This window comes from Lingula anatina, chromosome 6 (assembly GCF_051362555.1).
Source record: "Lingula anatina isolate TDL-2025a chromosome 6, LinAna3.0, whole genome shotgun sequence".
NCBI lineage: Eukaryota > Metazoa > Brachiopoda > Lingulata > Lingulida > Lingulidae > Lingula > Lingula anatina.
This window is the reverse complement of record NC_141772.1, coordinates 2,413,508-2,431,883: the sequence shown is the minus strand read 5'-3', so window position 1 is coordinate 2,431,883 and position 18,376 is coordinate 2,413,508. Positions and strand designations below refer to the sequence as shown.

Genomic DNA, 18,376 nt, shown 5'->3' with positions numbered 1-18,376 from the left:
GTTCATGGAGATTTGCTGGTTTTGTTTTGATTACAATTAGGAATGTTTGCACAATTTATGAAAAAGATGAGACATGCTCTATGTATTTGAACCAAGGCTGCATTGCTTAAGTATACTGCTCAATATAAAAAGCATAAGCAATCCTTCAAAAGTTGTTAAATATCAATACTATGAAAAAGAATTCGAAATAATGGGGGAGTATGATGGGGGAGTTTGAGAAACCCACGCTTTCAGAGAATGGGTGGAGGGCCGTATAATTTCACCATTTCGTTACAGAGCTACATGTATGGGAAGTGTCATGTGAGGAGAATTATATAGTTGGTTAATTAGAGAAAATTTGTTTATTTTTGTCACTTAGATATGATTTTTTTTTTTTTTTTGCGAAATATTTTGCACTTGCAATTGGCACCTTTCTAGTTGGGATAGCCAACTAGGTAAGGCCGACTTTGAAATATTGACTTTATTTGTCTAAAAGCGTATCACAAACAACTGGCCAATGAGAAGGCAAGATAATATTACTTAATGGACTATTTTCATCGCTGATAGAAATCGTCAATCCAAATTTGTTCAAATTAAAAACAATTAAATAGTATTTAGATTCTTTAATTATTTTGTGAACTAGCAAGCCTCTGTACTGAAAGAAGAGAAAAATAAAGAAAAACTCTTGAAGAATGGACAATTTATTTATCCTTTCATGTTTATTCAAATCTTGTGCGATTTTCAGACATATAATGATATAGAAAATACACACTGCCATATGTTCAAATTCACAGGGCCAAGAGGAAATCATTTTGTTAAAAATAAAACATAATATCTCTAAAGATGATTTTTTTATGGAAACCTTTTTAAAATACTAGATTAGTGCACTACACCAGCTGTCACACAGAATGTAAAGAAAACATTTATCACAGACATAGGCATATTTTACATAATATGGTTTCCATACTAACACAATACAATTTCATATCAATAATCCTTAACATAAGGAACTATGAAATAAAAACTAATATGCTTTCATGAAAAAAAGTGTTTTCATGAGCTTTTGAAATTCACTCCTCAGAATTTCTGGGAAGTATATATAGATAAGACTGGGGATAATTAGTAATTAGTGCAAGTGAAAAGTGTGTGCGTGTGTGTGTGTATGCACGTGCTGGTAGAAGTACACATAAGTAGTTGTTCATGGAGATTTGCTGGTTTTGTTTTGATTACAATTAGGAATGTTTGTGCAATGTATGAAAAAGATAAGACATGCTCTATGTATTTGATAAGACATGCTTTATGTATTTGAACCAAGGCTGCATTGCTTAAGTATACTGCTCAATATCAAAAGCATAAGCAATCCTTCAAAAGTTGTTAAATGTCAATACTATGAAAAAGCCACATTTAAATAAAGTATTGCAACATGGGTCCTACTAGATAAGTCAAAGTGTCAGTAAGTCAGTCCTGGGTATTATATTAACATCAATGTTTCATGAAATATACATTAAATGTATTGCCAAGAATCATGTTCTTACGACGTTTTATTATGTGCTTTTTTGATTGCCCTCGTATTGTCTGTGTACTGGCCTGTCTTAATTCTTTCTAGTGTCAGTTTATTTATTTGCTAGTGCCAGTTTTGATACAAGCTGACATTTAGGAATTATCTGTTTTTGACACCTTCTAGGTCACCTCTGGTTCTGACTGCTTACAAATGCTATTGGCATTTTCCAACATCAATCCACATGGAACTGACACCACCTCACATTTCAATAATCCTGATTATGTTGTTTCTCTCAGGTATTTTAGTGTCACTACAATTTTTTTGTATTTATTGCCATGTCATTTCCACTATGACATCTGTGTCAATGCCATTTTCTGACACCCATCTACTGACATTTGTGCCAAAGACATTTGCTCACATCCATGTGCTGACATGTGCCAATGACGACTTCTGACATCCATCTACTTATTTTGGCCGTTTTGTTCGATGTCTTTCTGTGGGTAGTGTGGGGTCGTTTTATAGCCTGGAATACCCTGGTATTCATCCATGTCTGTGTCACTGACACTTTCTGACATTCGGCTGTAATATTTGACAGTGGTTTTGACAGTCCCTTTTTCATGCGTCTTGTGCTTGTTGATATGTGCTGAGCACCACACGAATGAACCGCCGCTTGTGGCTGGAGTGAAAAAAAAAAGATTAATTCTTAATCATGAGTATTTATTTTAAATTCAAGCATATTTCACATTTCAAACATATTTGTTTTTATCTGTATTAGATCATATTATTTATTAAGTATTTTACTATTAGGTTATCAATATATCGTTGTTGACATATATATTAAATGACACAGTAACTATATAGATATATATTGCAAATGACTGAGTGTCTCTTTGTGAGTGAGTGAGTGAGAGAATGAGTGTGATTTTTATTTAGTTATTTATAAATTTTATATTTTTTGCTGAAATCTGTACTTATTTGAGATTTGCAATAAAAAAAAAAATATATATATATATATATATATATATATATATATATATATATATATATATATATATATATATATATATATATATATATTTCACATTTCAGATGCGTCATAAATATCTGCTGTGTTGAATATGTACATTTGGAAGCAGTGCGTCAGGTGTTTCAAGTGCTAAACAGTCATAAATACAATATATTTTTGCCTCCTGTACAAATTTCATTGTGAATGAGTAGTCTGATTGTGGTAGTTGTGACAATGAAAAAAAAAAAACATTGGGATATTCTTGTGAGGGCAACGAGGCACAATCATTATGTTGATCGTCTAGTCTTGTAGAGTTAGGTTGTAGAATAATAAAGTTACATTCCTGTAACTCTAACATACATTAATCATATAGTTTTTCTCTCTCTCTCTCTCTCTCTCTCTCTCTCTCTCTCTCTCTCTCTCTCTCTCTCACCTTTATACTTTGAAGTACCACTGCCTGCCATCCATATGGCAACATATACGAGTAAAGAAAATATGCAGATGCTGCATTCAAATATCAGAAAACTGACTGGACCAAGGTCAACAAACATCTGGAAAAAAGAAACGAAATATTGCATCTGTAAGAATGTTATGACTATTCCATAATGGCCCAAGACATTACTTTGGTAATTACTCATACAATTTAAACAATTGAAAATGAATTTTAATAACCACTCCCTGCACATTTTCCTGTTAGTGATAATCAAAGTTGTTATGATTCAATATTTATGAAATGTTTATTGCTTTCATACCAGTAAATACATTTTGGTGAGCAGTTAAAAATTATTAAAAGGAAAATATGGGAAATATAGGGTGCATGACAATTTTCAGTAATAACCTTACACCAGGTATATACTTAGAGACAAACAGTACAGCCTCTAATTATCTTTGTTTATTAATAAAAGAGCATAGGATAAATGCGCTGTTAAATAACATTTACCATCAAATTGTAATATCTATTTATTTCATGTAGATAAGTGTATAAATTGACACATAAAAGAATTAAGGAAACTCAGTCTCTTTAAATGACCTGGCATTTCAGAATGAAGAATGAAAATAACATCTTGACTGAAAATGACCAAATTATGAATAAGAAAATAGGTATATAAATAAAATATTGAATAAAACAACAGAAGAAATAAGTGCATAAATAAACAAATAAATGAATATGTTACAGCTAATGAACTGTGGTGTGTGTGTGTGTGTGTGTGTGTGTGCATGCAAGCACATGCCATACCTGTCCCACTATCACTGGAAATATCATCTCTCCCATGGCAGCACTGACAATAATTACTGTGGTGATGGTGGCTGGAATGAAGGAAACAAAAATGAAACTGATTTTCCTGAGGTAAAAGACATTAATTGCCTAAACTTTCCAGTTTTTTATGAATCCCTTCCAACATTTAAAGTTAGTGTAGTGTTTTTTTCAGTGTGGTTTTGTAATAATCTCATTATTATGGAAGGAAGCCATCTGATGGCAAGCACAGGTTTCAGAATAATTGGGATAATGCATGTTTTGGTGGTAAATGAAATGTATTATATTTCTACATGTTGTTTACAATGTCTTTTTTGAGGAATTTTGAATTGTATATGAAGAGCTTTTACCCCTTTAAATCTTTTTTATGGTGCTTGTATTTAAGAATTTTCACACTTCCTTCTTACATTTACAAAAATATCTTAATTTTTTTTACAGATATATTATGGTTAATGATAAAACATATTTATGACATGATTTACTTATTTCATTTACTTACAGTTGATATCTATGAACTGTTCTGCTAGAGATATCGTGGTGGGAGCCACACTGCTCAGGAAGGCCCCAAAGAAAGCTGTACCAAAATACAGGGCAATGTGATTGTGCCGCAGACTCAGTATTAATATCATAGATATCACACAACCAGACTGGAAAAAAAGAAGATAGATTTTTCGAGAATGGAAAATTTTATGGAAAAATATCAATACATAATTTTGATTTACTTTGAATAATGTTTTATCACAGCTATCACAATAAAGTAATTGCTGTCACACCTAATAATAATCAGCTTTAAACTGGCACATTTGCCGCAATAAACACATTTTTTGGTTGTCACATCCAAATGCTGACACCTCACACAATGAGCACATTCTACTGTCGCACCTGACACAATGATGACAGTTCTGTTGCTACACCAGTCACAACCATTGCCATCCAGTACTCTCACAGACCTTTACCACAGAGCACATTCTATACTTACTATGTTGCAGATAAGCATAAATGCTGAAGAAAATTTGGTGGCTAGTGGAATGGATACAAGTCTACCAAGAGCAAATGTGCCCTGAAAAAACAAAAATTATTTGTGGCAAAATAACAAATCTTAAAAGCTCTTATTTGTCAGTCTCTTAAACTGGTGATAAATAATTTAATGTTATTTTCTTTATAATAATTTGAAAGGATGAGACATTGACCGTTAAAGGCATAACACAAATTTGCCATTGAAACTTTTCTATTTTTTTTATTTAAAAAAAAATCACTGGTAGTTTGTCTTCTTAACTTTAAACAACAATAGGACTTTGCACGGGGCTTAAGAGTGGTATGAAAAAAGATGGCCTAGTTCTTCGTCATACATACATGCTTATTTAAAAAAACTAAATATGACTTACCCAAAATAAAGCGTTCAGATAAGCTCCCTCTGTCTTGTTAAGACCAACAATACTTTTGAGAGCATAGGAGTAAACATATCCTCCATATACTGACTGTAAAATGGATGAAAAAATATGAAAATTAATCATGAGCATGACATAAAAATAAATTGTTTCTAAAGAGACTAGACAAGTTTTTCTATCTGAAAGATGTTTTGTCCAAAGAGGAACACTGATATAGAAGGAAAGTGAAAGAAACAATCAACATAAAAATAAAATACTCATGGTTGTGACCAGGCCCCCTTCCTGGGCTTATAGGCAGAAAAGGTAGAAAACATATACTTAAGTCTTGTAAAAAGACAGCTTTTCAAACATTGTAAATAAACATTGTTAATAAATACTAGTATTACTTGTACTGCTAAAATAATGATAATTTTATATGACACTGGATGGGGTGTGCAAAAAAGGCTTTTTCTTTGATGTCCAGAATACACTTCATAAAGAACAGAAAGTAAAAATAATAACAATAGGTTACATACTTGTAAACCGTCATACATAAATAGAATAAGAGCTGTCAAGGCTGAGATGCCAATAATTTCTTTCTTGCTGATCTTGAACTCTGTCTTTGGGTCTATTCCTGCTATGTGATGGAACTGGCTGAAGAATTTTGTCTCCCCTTTCCCTGGGAAGAAATAAATTCAATCACCATTAAATTTATGTCAAATCAAATTGTTATTTAATTTTGTAAAATTAAAGCGTATATCTGTGACTAATTACTATTAAAGATGTGCCATTTCACAGCATTTAAACTGAAACACACTCAAAGTCTGTTTTCAATACATAATAATATTCTTCAAAAATTTCCAAAATCATGTCTTATTTCCCGTACAAGTACCTTCAAGTTCCATGTCACCATTTATTGCTGCGGAGTGATTGACAGACAGAGTGCTTTCTGCCGAGAATAACTTGGAGTCTCCAAAAGTATTGCGTAGCGCCCGGCATAGCTGGTCCTTGAAGACAAGACTGCACACCAAAAGCGGAATTGGCAGCTGAAAAAAAAATGATGAATAAATGAAAAGAAGAAAAACAGAAGGAAAAGGCTGCATTTTAATGTAGTGGTTTGCGCCAGGAACACTTCAATATTGTTCTGGCGTGTGACTCATGTCCAAAAGGGTTGAAGCAGCGAGCATTGTGCAGAATGCGACTGTTGAGAAATAAGCAATTCAAAAAGTACACCTAACACAATGATCTACCTTTCTAATATTGTTGTTCCCAGTCATTATTTGCTTTATTATCTCTTATCTGAATTATGACAACAATCAATGGGTTTAGTTCATCTGAGGTCTGGTTCATTCCGTAAGCGTGCATTTGTGTGAGTGGATGGGAGATGATGCACCAATCTGCCAACGAAGTGCCGTTTTAAAGAACTGCAGACCAAAAACAAACAATCACTTTTAGACTAAGTTTTAGCCAACTTTGACCCAGAATAAATCAGAGCTAGTGTAATTAAATGAAGCATTGCGCCTGTTTTGTAACAAGAAAGAAACGGCTTACGATTTAGACCAGTGGCTACTCTCATAAAGTGAACCACTGTATCCTGAATCAAAGTAGACCGAAAAAAAAGACCGAAAAATAATCATGAAAATTAAGACCCCACTCTTTGGAACTGGAGTCTTTCCGTAGAAGCGACAGCTGTTATTTACCTGCACAAGCGACATCAACCAGAAAGCGTATTTCACATGAGTCATCCTTTGAGCTTCAGAGACGCTGTGTGCGGGTAGGGACGAGTCGTTAAGGGGGATGAGACCGTCGGCGTCCGTCATATTTTCTACCCCTATTATAAACGGCGTGCAGTCTTCGTTCAAGAGAAAAGGTTCGGCAATCATCGGGCTGACGAAGGCGCCAAAGCCGTAGCAAAAATGCATCGCCTGAAAATAAGTTGATTTGCCATGTTTAATTGAGTGCGTGACGATTGAAATGCTTGTCCGCCTTAGATATAACATTTCATCCCACCAAAAGCAAAATAATATCAAATGTACACGTATAATTTGTTCTGAAACTTTCTGTTTTTAATATCTTTCTAGTTTCACATTTTGTATAATAATTTTATTGTAACTTTAGCTACTGTATTTATTCAACTTAATTGGCCATCATCATTCATATCTTTCCATATTGTCTTTATGCCTGCAGTTTTCCCCCGGTCATGTCCCCATCGGCACGAGTCTTCCAAAATTGCCTTGCATCGTATTGATAGTATGAATTGGTCACAAAATTGGCCAATCATAGCATGCGTTTCGTGACTTTGAAGCTAACGTGTATATTATCGACTAAACTATATGTATCATCATTTCTGTCGACATATCAGAATACTTATCAATTTGCAGCATTACAAAAGGCACCGCAATATTATAGGCCACTTATCCCTGATGCGATTGCCATCTCGCATGCAGGATACTGAATATGGTTGACTCTGAAGAGAGACTAATTAAACATGGCTTTTCACCTTAGCTGCACCTAAACGCGGTGGCCCGAAACTGGACAGTGTGGTTTGTATATTAGGTATGGGAAAATTTGGTCTAATGTCCATTATTTTTTAATGGAACGTGCTCATCATTTATAGACTTTTAAGGGGTGTTTATCCCCAGCGGGTGAAAGCTTTTGCATTAATTATGTTTTTGATTCATAGCGTTGCATAAAATATGTAAGAGCGTCGCAGAACAAGGGAGAACATATTTACTGTCATCAATAAATTACTCATACACACACACACACACACACACACACACACACACACATGGTAGTGAGAGAGCCTTTAAATGTAAAAACATCTCTGTGCTCAATAAATTATTATTATTATTATTATTATTATTATTATTATACAATTAGCGCGCGCACCGGCGCACACACAAACATACACACAAACACATTTTTTAAATAAAAGTAAAGATTACAAAAGATGAAAAAGAAATCACCTTCAAAAATTTTGATTATTTAGCAAGATAAGAGAGAGAGAGAGAGATTGCACTCGTATCGGAAAAAAAAGAAAGAAAACAGGATGATAGAAGGGGAAAGAGTTAAAATTAATTTTGACTTTATAAAGGACTAAAGCCCATGTCTTTCAAAGGCAACACAAAACAAACCTGTAAAAATGGCGCCACCAGCTCCCCATATAAACTGATCATCTGTAAGTTTGCCAAGCAATCAATCACTCCCATGTTGAGCCCCATGAGAGCTAGCACCACCCCCAGGGTCGACAACACCCCGCAGAAGGGAACAACGAACATGGAGAACGGTATTAAGATGGTGGAGACAAGTATGATAACGTCCGTGGATATCCTGTAAGAAAAAAAAAAGGAATATTGGCGTTTGATTTAGCGTATCTCATGTGATATACCTGGAATAATAATTGAGGCATTGTGTCCTGCTTACTTCCACACCGGTATAACAACGGAAATGGGCAGTATTATCAAGTCGCTAGTAATCTAAAAACAGTAAATGCAATAAATAGAGTTTGATGCAATACAAAAACACTTAGTCTACTCTTGATCCAATATTACGACAAAGTAGTATGCAATTGCAATATCAATAACTCACATAAAAAATTAAGTATCTTATGCTTTAATCCTAATACCAGAATGATTTTGTCGAATCGATTGAAAATTGGGAATAAAAGACACCTTTTGGAAAAAACCTGTCTCTGTAGCGAACAATTATGTTCTTATTTTATAGTTTATGGGGTAATGTTTTTTGCGATATCACAAAGTAGATTTCTTAACTGCTGAAAAAAATAATAATTAAGGCAGACGCCATTGAGTCTGCGCTGATTTCTACAAATCTTTGTGCGTTTTATCCCACAGTAATGACTTGTCCAATTTTGCGACAAGCTCTGCACAATAAACCTTCCTCCTCATCGCGGTGGTAGTTCTGTACAAACCACATAATAACAACGATGAATGCAACGAGACAATAAATCACTGTAAGATTTCACACCTAAAATCTGTATGGTGGTAAGTACAGCGTATATTCGTGATCAATTCTGATTTATCTGACAGAACTCGAAGCGTTTCGCAATACATTTGTGCTAATTGGTTTGTGATTAACTGAGAGCGACTTAATTTTGCGTTATTTGATATACTTTGATGCGTCTCTCTCACACGAACGGAGTATGTTTTCCCCCAATAACGATGGGAGACATGTTTTCGGTAATCCCGGAACCACAAACTAAAAAGAATGTGACAGATGAATTCAAATATATCCAACTGGAAACGAAAAAAAAAAAAAAAATTACCAGTGACACTAAGTAACATATTTTCCTACAGGGTTATACTACAGTACTGCATGCAACGCTCTCCGAAAGTCCTCATATGATGAATATCTCAAGAAGGCTGCTGTTTGTTTTACAGACAGTCAGAAATAGGTGGAACAGTTAAAAAGCAGCTATTTAGCACCTGACCTCTTTCGTAGAATTACAGTAGGTTGATCTTTATCTGATTTCAGGTCATAGAAAAGTTGCTGTAAAGCCTTAGCTATTATTATTATTATTATTATTATTATTATTATTATTATTATTATATTTACTGACATTAGTATAACTATAAAAGGTAGTTCTATAAGACATAAAGGGGGGGGGGGAAATTTATGAAAAACCTTATGTGATGCTCCTCAAGTCCTACCATATTCATAAACTATGAACCATTTACAGTACGGAGAACGATTGTTCTGTGGTATCATAAACATTTGAGCCTAATTATCAATGGCATTTTTCAATTTGGGTTTTCAGCACTCTTATATAAATACCTATGTGAGACCCCAAAGACCCAAACAGCTGTCCTCACAGGCCTGTTCTGTAGCTGAGTCTGATAACAAAACCAACAAATTACTAGTAATTCCCTCCGATTTGATAAGGACGTATCTAAAAATGCTCATCAACTCCACTTCGTTTATCGATAATCTGATTGCTGTAGCTCGGCTATTAAGTTAAAGAAACACTCGGCCAAAATAATTGACCAGCAAAGTGGGCGTTCATCGAATTATTCTTTGATAGCAAAAAACGCATAAATCGAATTGCTCAGTTTAATCTTTAATTTGCGATTATTTTATGATAAATCTGATGACCATAACGTCCAGGTAGAAACATGAATTTTAAGTGTATGGGATACATTATCAGATAAGAAATAACACACAGGACGTGTTCATAACTATGTGGCATAAGATGAACAATGGGTAAGAGAAGAAATGGAAGTCGTCATCACCATCTCGGCTCTATGGCTTAGTTGGTTAAAGCGCCTGTCTAGTAAACAGGAGATCCTGGGTTCGAATCCCAGTAGGGCCTCTTTTTGTATAAATGTTGCATTTTTACAATATTTGATAATATGTAAGTTATTGAACACGAGTAAAGTAAAATATAGTCTATAGATGTTACATATATTACCGACAAACATTTAATAATATCTATTCGAGATTCATATTTGTGAGCAAAAGCCATACAGTTGACGTGACTGTAATACCCACATAAGAGAATATATATATTTTATTTTCCCAACGAACAGCATAATACTGCAGCAGAATAAAACAGGCCAGACAACTCAATAATTCATCAAAAGTTGAAATACGACAGCCATCATTATGTTGAATAATTTGCAATCCATCCAATTTACTGAACTAAACAAAACAAAACTATACCAAAGAGAGTAACTGCCATTCCCTAAAGAATAGAATCCACCCAAACCCGAGATTCTTTCCGCACGACATCCATGTTAACCGTTCACCCGAGAATAAAAAACGTCCACATTAGCCGAACTCAGTCATATTTATTTTACTTCCCATTCCGAGAAAAAAGATTGTAGTGTAAGTAATTACTACCCAGTTCTATATCATAAGGAATTTAAGATTTGTTCTAGAAACCCCACGATATCGTGCTTGCATTAGATTTTCACACATAGATTATATATTAGTAACTTAGTACAATCTCTGTATAAGAGGAAGTTGAAGATCGTCTCATCTAAAGAAATCGGACCCGTTCCTAAAAAGTAAATAATAATGCATTAAAGGAAGAAACCCTCACCACAAATAATCACACGTTTTAAATGGTTGTGCTTTATACTTACGGATCTATCTCACAGCTGAAATATTAATAAAAGCATATTATGGTTTAAGCATTAAAAAAAGACGAGCGATAAATGAGGAAAAGAGTAAACGAAAGCAGTTCACGTAGGTCTCGGGTTCAGAGAACGTTCATATTAAATTCAATCTTAATTCACGAAATCATACTGAGTGAGTCGACAGGTCATAAAAACTTGTCTAGGGATAATGGAAGAAACCCTGTAATAAAAAATCGAAAACAACGCGCCATCAACTCTTGGTAGTCTTGTACAGGAGCTCCGCCATCCTACACGGCTTGGAGTTGAACCTCATTAGCACATTCAGAGCAGGTGACCCGCAGACTAACTGATCTGCCCCACGTTAAAGCGATGCCGCTAATTCTCTGATGATCTCCCCTCCTCCGCCATTAAATTTATTTGACCTCGGCTCCGAGGCTTAATTGTTAGGCCTCTGCAGCAGCAGCGCGTGTGGAGGCGGGGACACCATCAGGGAATTAACGACAACGCTTTTAATTCGGTCGGTCGTATTTGGTCCGCGGATCATCTTGCTCTGAATGTGCTTAATGTACGTCGTGTAATATAGAAGTCTTTTTTACGTTTCGAGAGATAAGACGAAAGTTTCTTTGCTTTTAGTCCTTATACAAATAAACAAACAACAAAGCACATCTATTTATTTACAACATAAGCTCTCTAAACCACGGCGTCAATGAATGTGCAACCATGACAACGCAAGTAGCGCCTTCTTGGCATTAAGATAAAGGGCAATAAGAATTGGTCTTTTGCAAAATTCTGCTAAAAACACGAAAGCGTTATCACTGCGGCAACTTGCGACTAAAGACACATAGTGAGCTTAAGTGCTTAATATAGCAAAATATTTGTATTTTCCAGGAAATAGCAACATTTTCCCCTAACCACTAACGTATATTATATCCAGAAGTTTTCACAGAATTACGATCCATAAACCGCAATTCCATTTTTAGTTCTAAGTATCTAGTTTTTGAGACAGTGTCGTCTGGGAGAGAGAGAGAGAGAGATCAATTTCACTAGCAACGGTAAAGTTAGAAGTTATAAACTGGAAGGAGGGAAGATAGTTATATCCTTGACGTTTTTGGATAGGGTATGCCATGGTAAAAAAAGAGAAAGCTGAAAAAAATTCCTGGAAAAGAAAACTTTTGCTATACGAAGGTCTAACGCGCCATTTAAGTCCGCGAACGCCACAGTCGATATAAGGCACCGTAGAAAAGAAGGCTGGTCTTGTTAATATGTACATTTAGACACTAGACACACACTGAGCTTGTATTTTCAAAGCAGATTAGTATTATTGCAGTGTTTTGTCTTCACCACAAGATTGCGTTTACGTTAGCATGTTGAACGTGATATTGCTTCTATCGATTTTCATCGCTTATCGATTGTTCTCCTCTGGGGACGATACAGCGATGACACATTAACAGGGAGGACGCGCAAAACGCAGGTGTCGCAGGCGATGTGAAATTCCCTGTGGGATATTGCCATTTTTTAGATATCACTGTGCTCGTTTGGGGGGGGGGGGGGGGGGGGGGGTTTCAAGGGCAAAAATCACCTTGCGTCTAATGTTTTTATTGCCTTTGAATTTTTTTATCTTAAAGATGCATATTACGCAGGTACTTATGTCATATTATGTCAAATCATTGGTTCAAATTTTGACCAAATGCGACCGTATATTATCAAAATGGATAACTTGAAGATATGCCGCAGAGTTTCGTTACATCATTTCTTCTCAAAAAATGATATTTGCACAGATATTTTCTATTACTTCTGCGCTTTATAGACTGGAGGGAAATATTAGGTCAAATTTACGACAAGACATTTGTAGAAGGGATAGTTTAAAGGTTTTTTCTGCTGTCCAGGAGATTAATGGTCTTTTCTATCTTTTATTTATTTATTTATCTATTTATTCATTTATTTTTGGCATGTGGATTTTATTTGTGTCGTGTAAGAAACTAGCACTAATAATTCATATACGTTACAAGACAGTAACTCTAGCTTCCTGTATATCTTTTTAAAACTCTCTTTGAAGTTTGTGCGTGTCCTGTTTTGAAGATGCAAATCACTGCATTGAAATGTCTTTCTGGTGAATAGAAAACAGACAAATCAATTGTTTATTTTGAAACTTGTGGTGACTGGTGCATATGTATGTCAGGTCTAATTTGATCTCAGCTTTTGTATCCCAGTCCATAAATTTTTGATTGACAGAATCTGACACAGAAAGCCGCGATGGTGACCAACGGTTGCTTCCCGTCCCCTGCCTTCGTGGTACATGTGATATATAGAGAGACATAATATGGCACTTGGTTGTTAACATTTTGAAACTCAAAATGCATAGACCTGTAGTTTTAATAGGTTGTTCAGAATAATCGAGGGCCTGATACAAGGATTCAATGCTTTAACGGTAGTTAAGCTGTCAAATGTACAGATATAAAGCAGAAATAACGACAGTGAATAATTGTCAATTTTGATGCAATACGATAAAACGTTACTCGCTGCATTTCAGTATGCTAAAAGTAACTTGGACATTCAGAAAATGATAACAGGACTTCAGGCCCATGGGATTTCAAATTTCCACATTGAAAATGCCAATATGTGAAAATGATAATTTCACAAAAACTACGTAACTTCAATACAAGAATCTAATCAGGCTGGGTTGCGTACGTTACAAGCGGTGTTTTAATACCGTGGATCATTTCTGTAAGTTTGAGACTAAAAAATTACAAGATTTTCCTTTTCTGTATCGTGTTTACGATGAAAAGTGCACGACGACAACAGACGCAGGCGGCGGTCCTATGTATAAAAATATGCGTGGAGACAACAACCCTGAGGACGCAGAGTACATAATGCGTGTCATGTAAATTGACATAATCTTCTCTGAAAATAAAAAATTCATGGTTTTAACCAGAAGGCTAGCTGCACTTCCACGATCTATATTCTCAGGGGGATAATTCAGTGTCAGGTGGATTTGTTCCGAAGCAGGTAAAACCAGACGTATTACAAGGTAAAACCTCAATTATTGTACAAATACAAGATAACTATGGTTCTTCAAGGATCTTGCTTGCGTCCTCATGAGCGTTAAACATTCGTACGTCATGGTTTGACATAAGAGTTATACATATGCTGATATTAGTCCCGAAACACTTACGGAGCCTTAGATCTCTCTAGCTTCAAGAACATATAATTTGGAATATCACAATGAATAAATAACTAGATAAGTGAAAAGAATGACATACTTTTTAAATGAGCTTTCTAATGCTCTATAGTGTTGGATTATAAGAAAATAACCAAGACATATTACTCTTGGTTAACAGAGTTATATTATTAGACCCTTGAGATTCCAAAACGCTGGGCTCGACGTTCAAATTGCAAGAACTCATTTAGTTACTAGGGGAGCATTCTGAACAGGTTGAACCGCGGACTAACAGATCCACGGATCAAATATGGCGCCACCCACTTGAATGCGTGACGAGATTTAATTGCTCTGCCTCCGCTGGGACGGTGGGAGTCCATTATCAAGTGCGCACCATATTCGATACGCGGACTAGTTAGTCCCCGGGTCAACTTTATTGTGAATGCTCTCTAACTGTTAATATGGAAAAATTTCGTAGAGCATCCGAAGTGAAAAATTAGTTTTATACACGCATATGTTATGTTTTATGTCGAGGGGACACTATGGTACCTTACCCGATATAGGGCTCTATTTATTTCATCTCCATATTTTATACAAAAGCTGAGATGTTGTATTAAACTATAGTTTAAGGCAAATTGAGGAACGGGTGAATTTTTTTCACGTACTTGGTCATGCTTTATCTAGTAAGACTCTTAACGAATGTTCAGTATAGATGGACATAAGACGATGTGAAACCATTTATGTCATTAATTCTATGCTGCCCATGCATGTGTAGAAACATTAAGCCATGGCAAAAGTCTTGTCGTATTTTATTATCTAGCTCACCGTGTCTGTATATCCAGAACGTTTTTTAAGAAGATTAAAGACGAGCAATTAGCGTTAGACAAAAATATGGCAAAAATTACTTTTTCTGGAAATTTTAGCTATTTTCTTTTTATCAACAAGGAATACCCTTTCAAAATCCGTTCACAAAATTTCGTCCCAAAAATCCGTATCTTATTTCTGAGTGTCTATTTTTCAGTGTTTCTTAATGGAGTAAGAACCTGGCGATTTTCTATCGTGACGGTAAAAATGGAAAGTTTAGAGCTCGGTGTCGGATTTATAGATCGTTGCTTTTACCAATGCCAATCTAACAAGTAACAGTTTTATATATATGCGTTCGCCTCTTAATGCCTATATTTAATTTGAGGACTTGCCACTGTATATGAACGGGTTAAAATGGATAAGGTCACTGGCAATCCTCGCTACTCAATGATGCACTGTCACGAGATGGTCAAAAGTATCAGAGCGGGGATCTCGACAAACAACGGAAGACACACCCTCCTGGACTCATAGAGTAATTTAAACATTATTCAACGTCGACAAGAGGAAGAGTTGTAGGTTATGCTACTCTTTTACCATCTGATAGGTATAACGCGGCAAACGTAAAGTATAATCAGCGATAAAAGATGTCCGTAGATTACCGTCTAAACGTTATCTGACGGAAGAGTACAAGAGACTGCTCTAATGACAAGCTTTCCTTTTTTCTCTATTATACTTGCTGATTAAGAAGGAAATGACTTTTGGGGCATATAGTATATAAATTGCAGCAGCAAAGCTAGGGATTGGGGTGGGGGTTCGGGCATGGGGGGAGTAGTGCATGGGAGGAACAATTGATCGTTATAAAAACAGTACCCTACCCTGGAGAGGGGAGCTCAAGTGTGGAAAAGGGAAATTCATAAGTGACTTTACTCGGTTAACGCACAAAAACCTTGTGACACTGTGCCCCTGATGTTCTAGGATGCTCACCCACAAGAATTAGGTGTACAGACTACACCCACTCTTATCGCCCATACGACCCCCCCCCCCCCCCGAACACTTATGTAAGACACAGCCACAGAAACTTTCGGCATAGACCCCCTCCATATAAGGTACTGCCACAAAATCTAACGGCGCAGAGCCGAACCCTCACCCCCACCCCCACCCCCAATTTACACCTACGATCGCACAAAAAACAAAACTCACGTTATTTTGGTCAGTTTCAGTGGTACCTACCTTCTCACCAGGTAACCGGCCGCTATAGATCCAATAAGTGTACACAGCAATTGTGCAAAGAATACCCAACTCATGTGGTTCAGATCCGTGGACGTCTGGCACCCAAGGTCCAACAGCGTCGGTCCCAGGAACGCCACACACATCCCAAAACTCCAGAAAACGCTACAGTAGACAATGGTTGGGTGCCAGTTTTGTCGGAACAGGGACTTGAAGCTGACTTCCTCAGCGCAGAGGGGGGTGGTTTCGTTCATGGCCTCCGCCGCGGCGGAGTGTGTCAGATCCCTGTTGACATTCGTGGTACCATTCACTTTGGAAGACAGCGGCCAGGAGTCTGACTTATTCCGTTCTTTAATGTTATCTCTGTCGTATTTTTCAGAGAAGTCTTTCCCCTCGTCGTCGTCAAATGTTTCCCATTCTGGGTGGGGGTTTCCATTCTGCTCCATGGCGTATTACACGAACGGGATGTGATGTAACGTACGCTTCAGGTAAACGTTAGCTGTGACAGCCTGTTGACTCCGTGTGTGTTAATGGAACGCTTCTGGGGTTCTTGTCGCTTCAGCCATGAATAAGACGATGTAGGATTCACGGCGAGTGCATTACTGGTGTGCACAACCTTTTACGTGTAGGTGTCAGTGTGTTAAAAGCGAAAATTAACCTCATGAACTTGAACTCTTCCACAGAACCAGACCGACTGAGAAAGTCGTCCACTCTGCTCTCGATGACAGCGATAGTGCTTCAATAAATGAACCTTCGCGTCAGGAACGTGACATCTGGCTTCGTCGCTAGAGGGCGCCTGGAGTAGCGTGATATTTCCAGCTACTCTGTGTTGATTGTCCTCCACTGTGAGAACATTATCTAGTTATCTATGAATAATTTATCATCTCTTTATCGACATGTTGAATTATAGAGAAAATTGCACCGCAGAAGACGGAATAGTATAAGGCAATCATGGTTAGAGGCGCATAAAGGGATGGGGGAATTATTCGGGTTAAAGGGGTAGGTGATTTTGTTGGAAAAGGGGCAACATTAACGATGATATCATTCGTATAAGTGAAAGAGTCAGTTAAATGTCCATGTGCGTGCCATGTGTCATTAACAAAGTTTTTTAAAATGCGACTGGACGATGTTGACCTGATTTTATCTTTGAATGTGGACAGTGCAAAATGTGAAAAAGGGGAAATCTCTCTCTCTCTCTCTCTCTCTCTCTCTCTCTCTCTCTCTCTCTCTCTCTCTCTCTCACACACAGACACACACACACACACACACACACGTGCGCTATGCAATAACAAACAAATAACCAAAAAAACTCTTGAACTTTTGTCTATAAACAGCGCCCATGTGTCCTTTGCAGTGACTATGATCTATGCCTCTTTAACAGCTGGTTTAACAGTCCCTCCTTTTGAGATGGTATCTTTTTTATGACATCTTTAAGCAATTTAACTTACACAGGGAGACAAGACTGATATAGTGTCTATAGTGCGTGTACAGTGGAATTTTAAAATGCCACTTTTTATGCACGATTGATAGATAACAACGAGCAAAAATGACCAACACACTAATGTTTGAACATCGTGTAGAGAGAGAGAGAGAGAGAGAGAGAGAGAGAGAGAGTATTAAATAGTCTGTTTATTATAACCATGTAGCACGATTAAAATTTTGTTGTTGTTAACAAGTCAAAAAGATTGAAACAACAATCCAATTTTCGGTCTGATCACGCTGGTCGGAGACCGTGACACTCGTGTCGGAACCACCCGAAGTTTAGTTACTGTAACGCGCCATTCTGTAACATACGCAGTAATCTGAACGTCAAGATAAAGTATGACACAAAAGAATTTTGATAGTATTTTCAACGCAATCTACTCGATGTAGAGTTTAGCATAAAGAACATATCAGTTCGATATTACATGCACATAACGCAGACTTCCTGCATCTTTTGTTGCATTTTTAATGGTATGTGTATTGACGATGTAATTTTAAGC

General features: G+C 36.5%; 1 protein-coding gene and 1 non-coding gene across 3 annotated transcripts; one reads left to right on the top strand and one right to left on the bottom strand.

Moving 5' to 3' along the window:
* Positions 1-662: 662 nt before the first annotated feature.
* LOC106162177 (solute carrier family 60 member 1) lies at positions 663-17,201 on the bottom strand. 2 transcript variants are annotated; one of them, XM_013539358.2, is made up of 12 exons: positions 16,398-17,199; positions 11,213-11,227; positions 8,246-8,441; positions 6,809-7,033; positions 6,001-6,154; positions 5,645-5,787; positions 5,127-5,219; positions 4,721-4,801; positions 4,241-4,388; positions 3,724-3,794; positions 2,920-3,037; positions 663-2,156 (listed from the first exon to the last, which is right to left on the bottom strand). In XM_013539358.2, the coding sequence occupies exons 1-12, from the start codon at positions 16,838-16,840 to the stop codon at positions 1,942-1,944; spliced, it is 1,902 nt and encodes a 633-aa protein (XP_013394812.2). In that variant the 5' UTR covers positions 16,841-17,199; the 3' UTR covers positions 663-1,941. The 2 variants fall into 2 exon arrangements, with proteins under 2 accessions (XP_013394812.2, XP_013394813.2); XM_013539359.2 differs by lacking the exon at positions 11,213-11,227 and having other exon boundaries at positions 16,398-17,201.
* Trnat-agu (transfer RNA threonine (anticodon AGU)) lies at positions 10,364-10,437 on the top strand. Its single transcript has one exon. It is a non-coding gene; the product is annotated as a tRNA-Thr (tRNA).
* Positions 17,202-18,376: the final 1,175 nt, after the last annotated feature.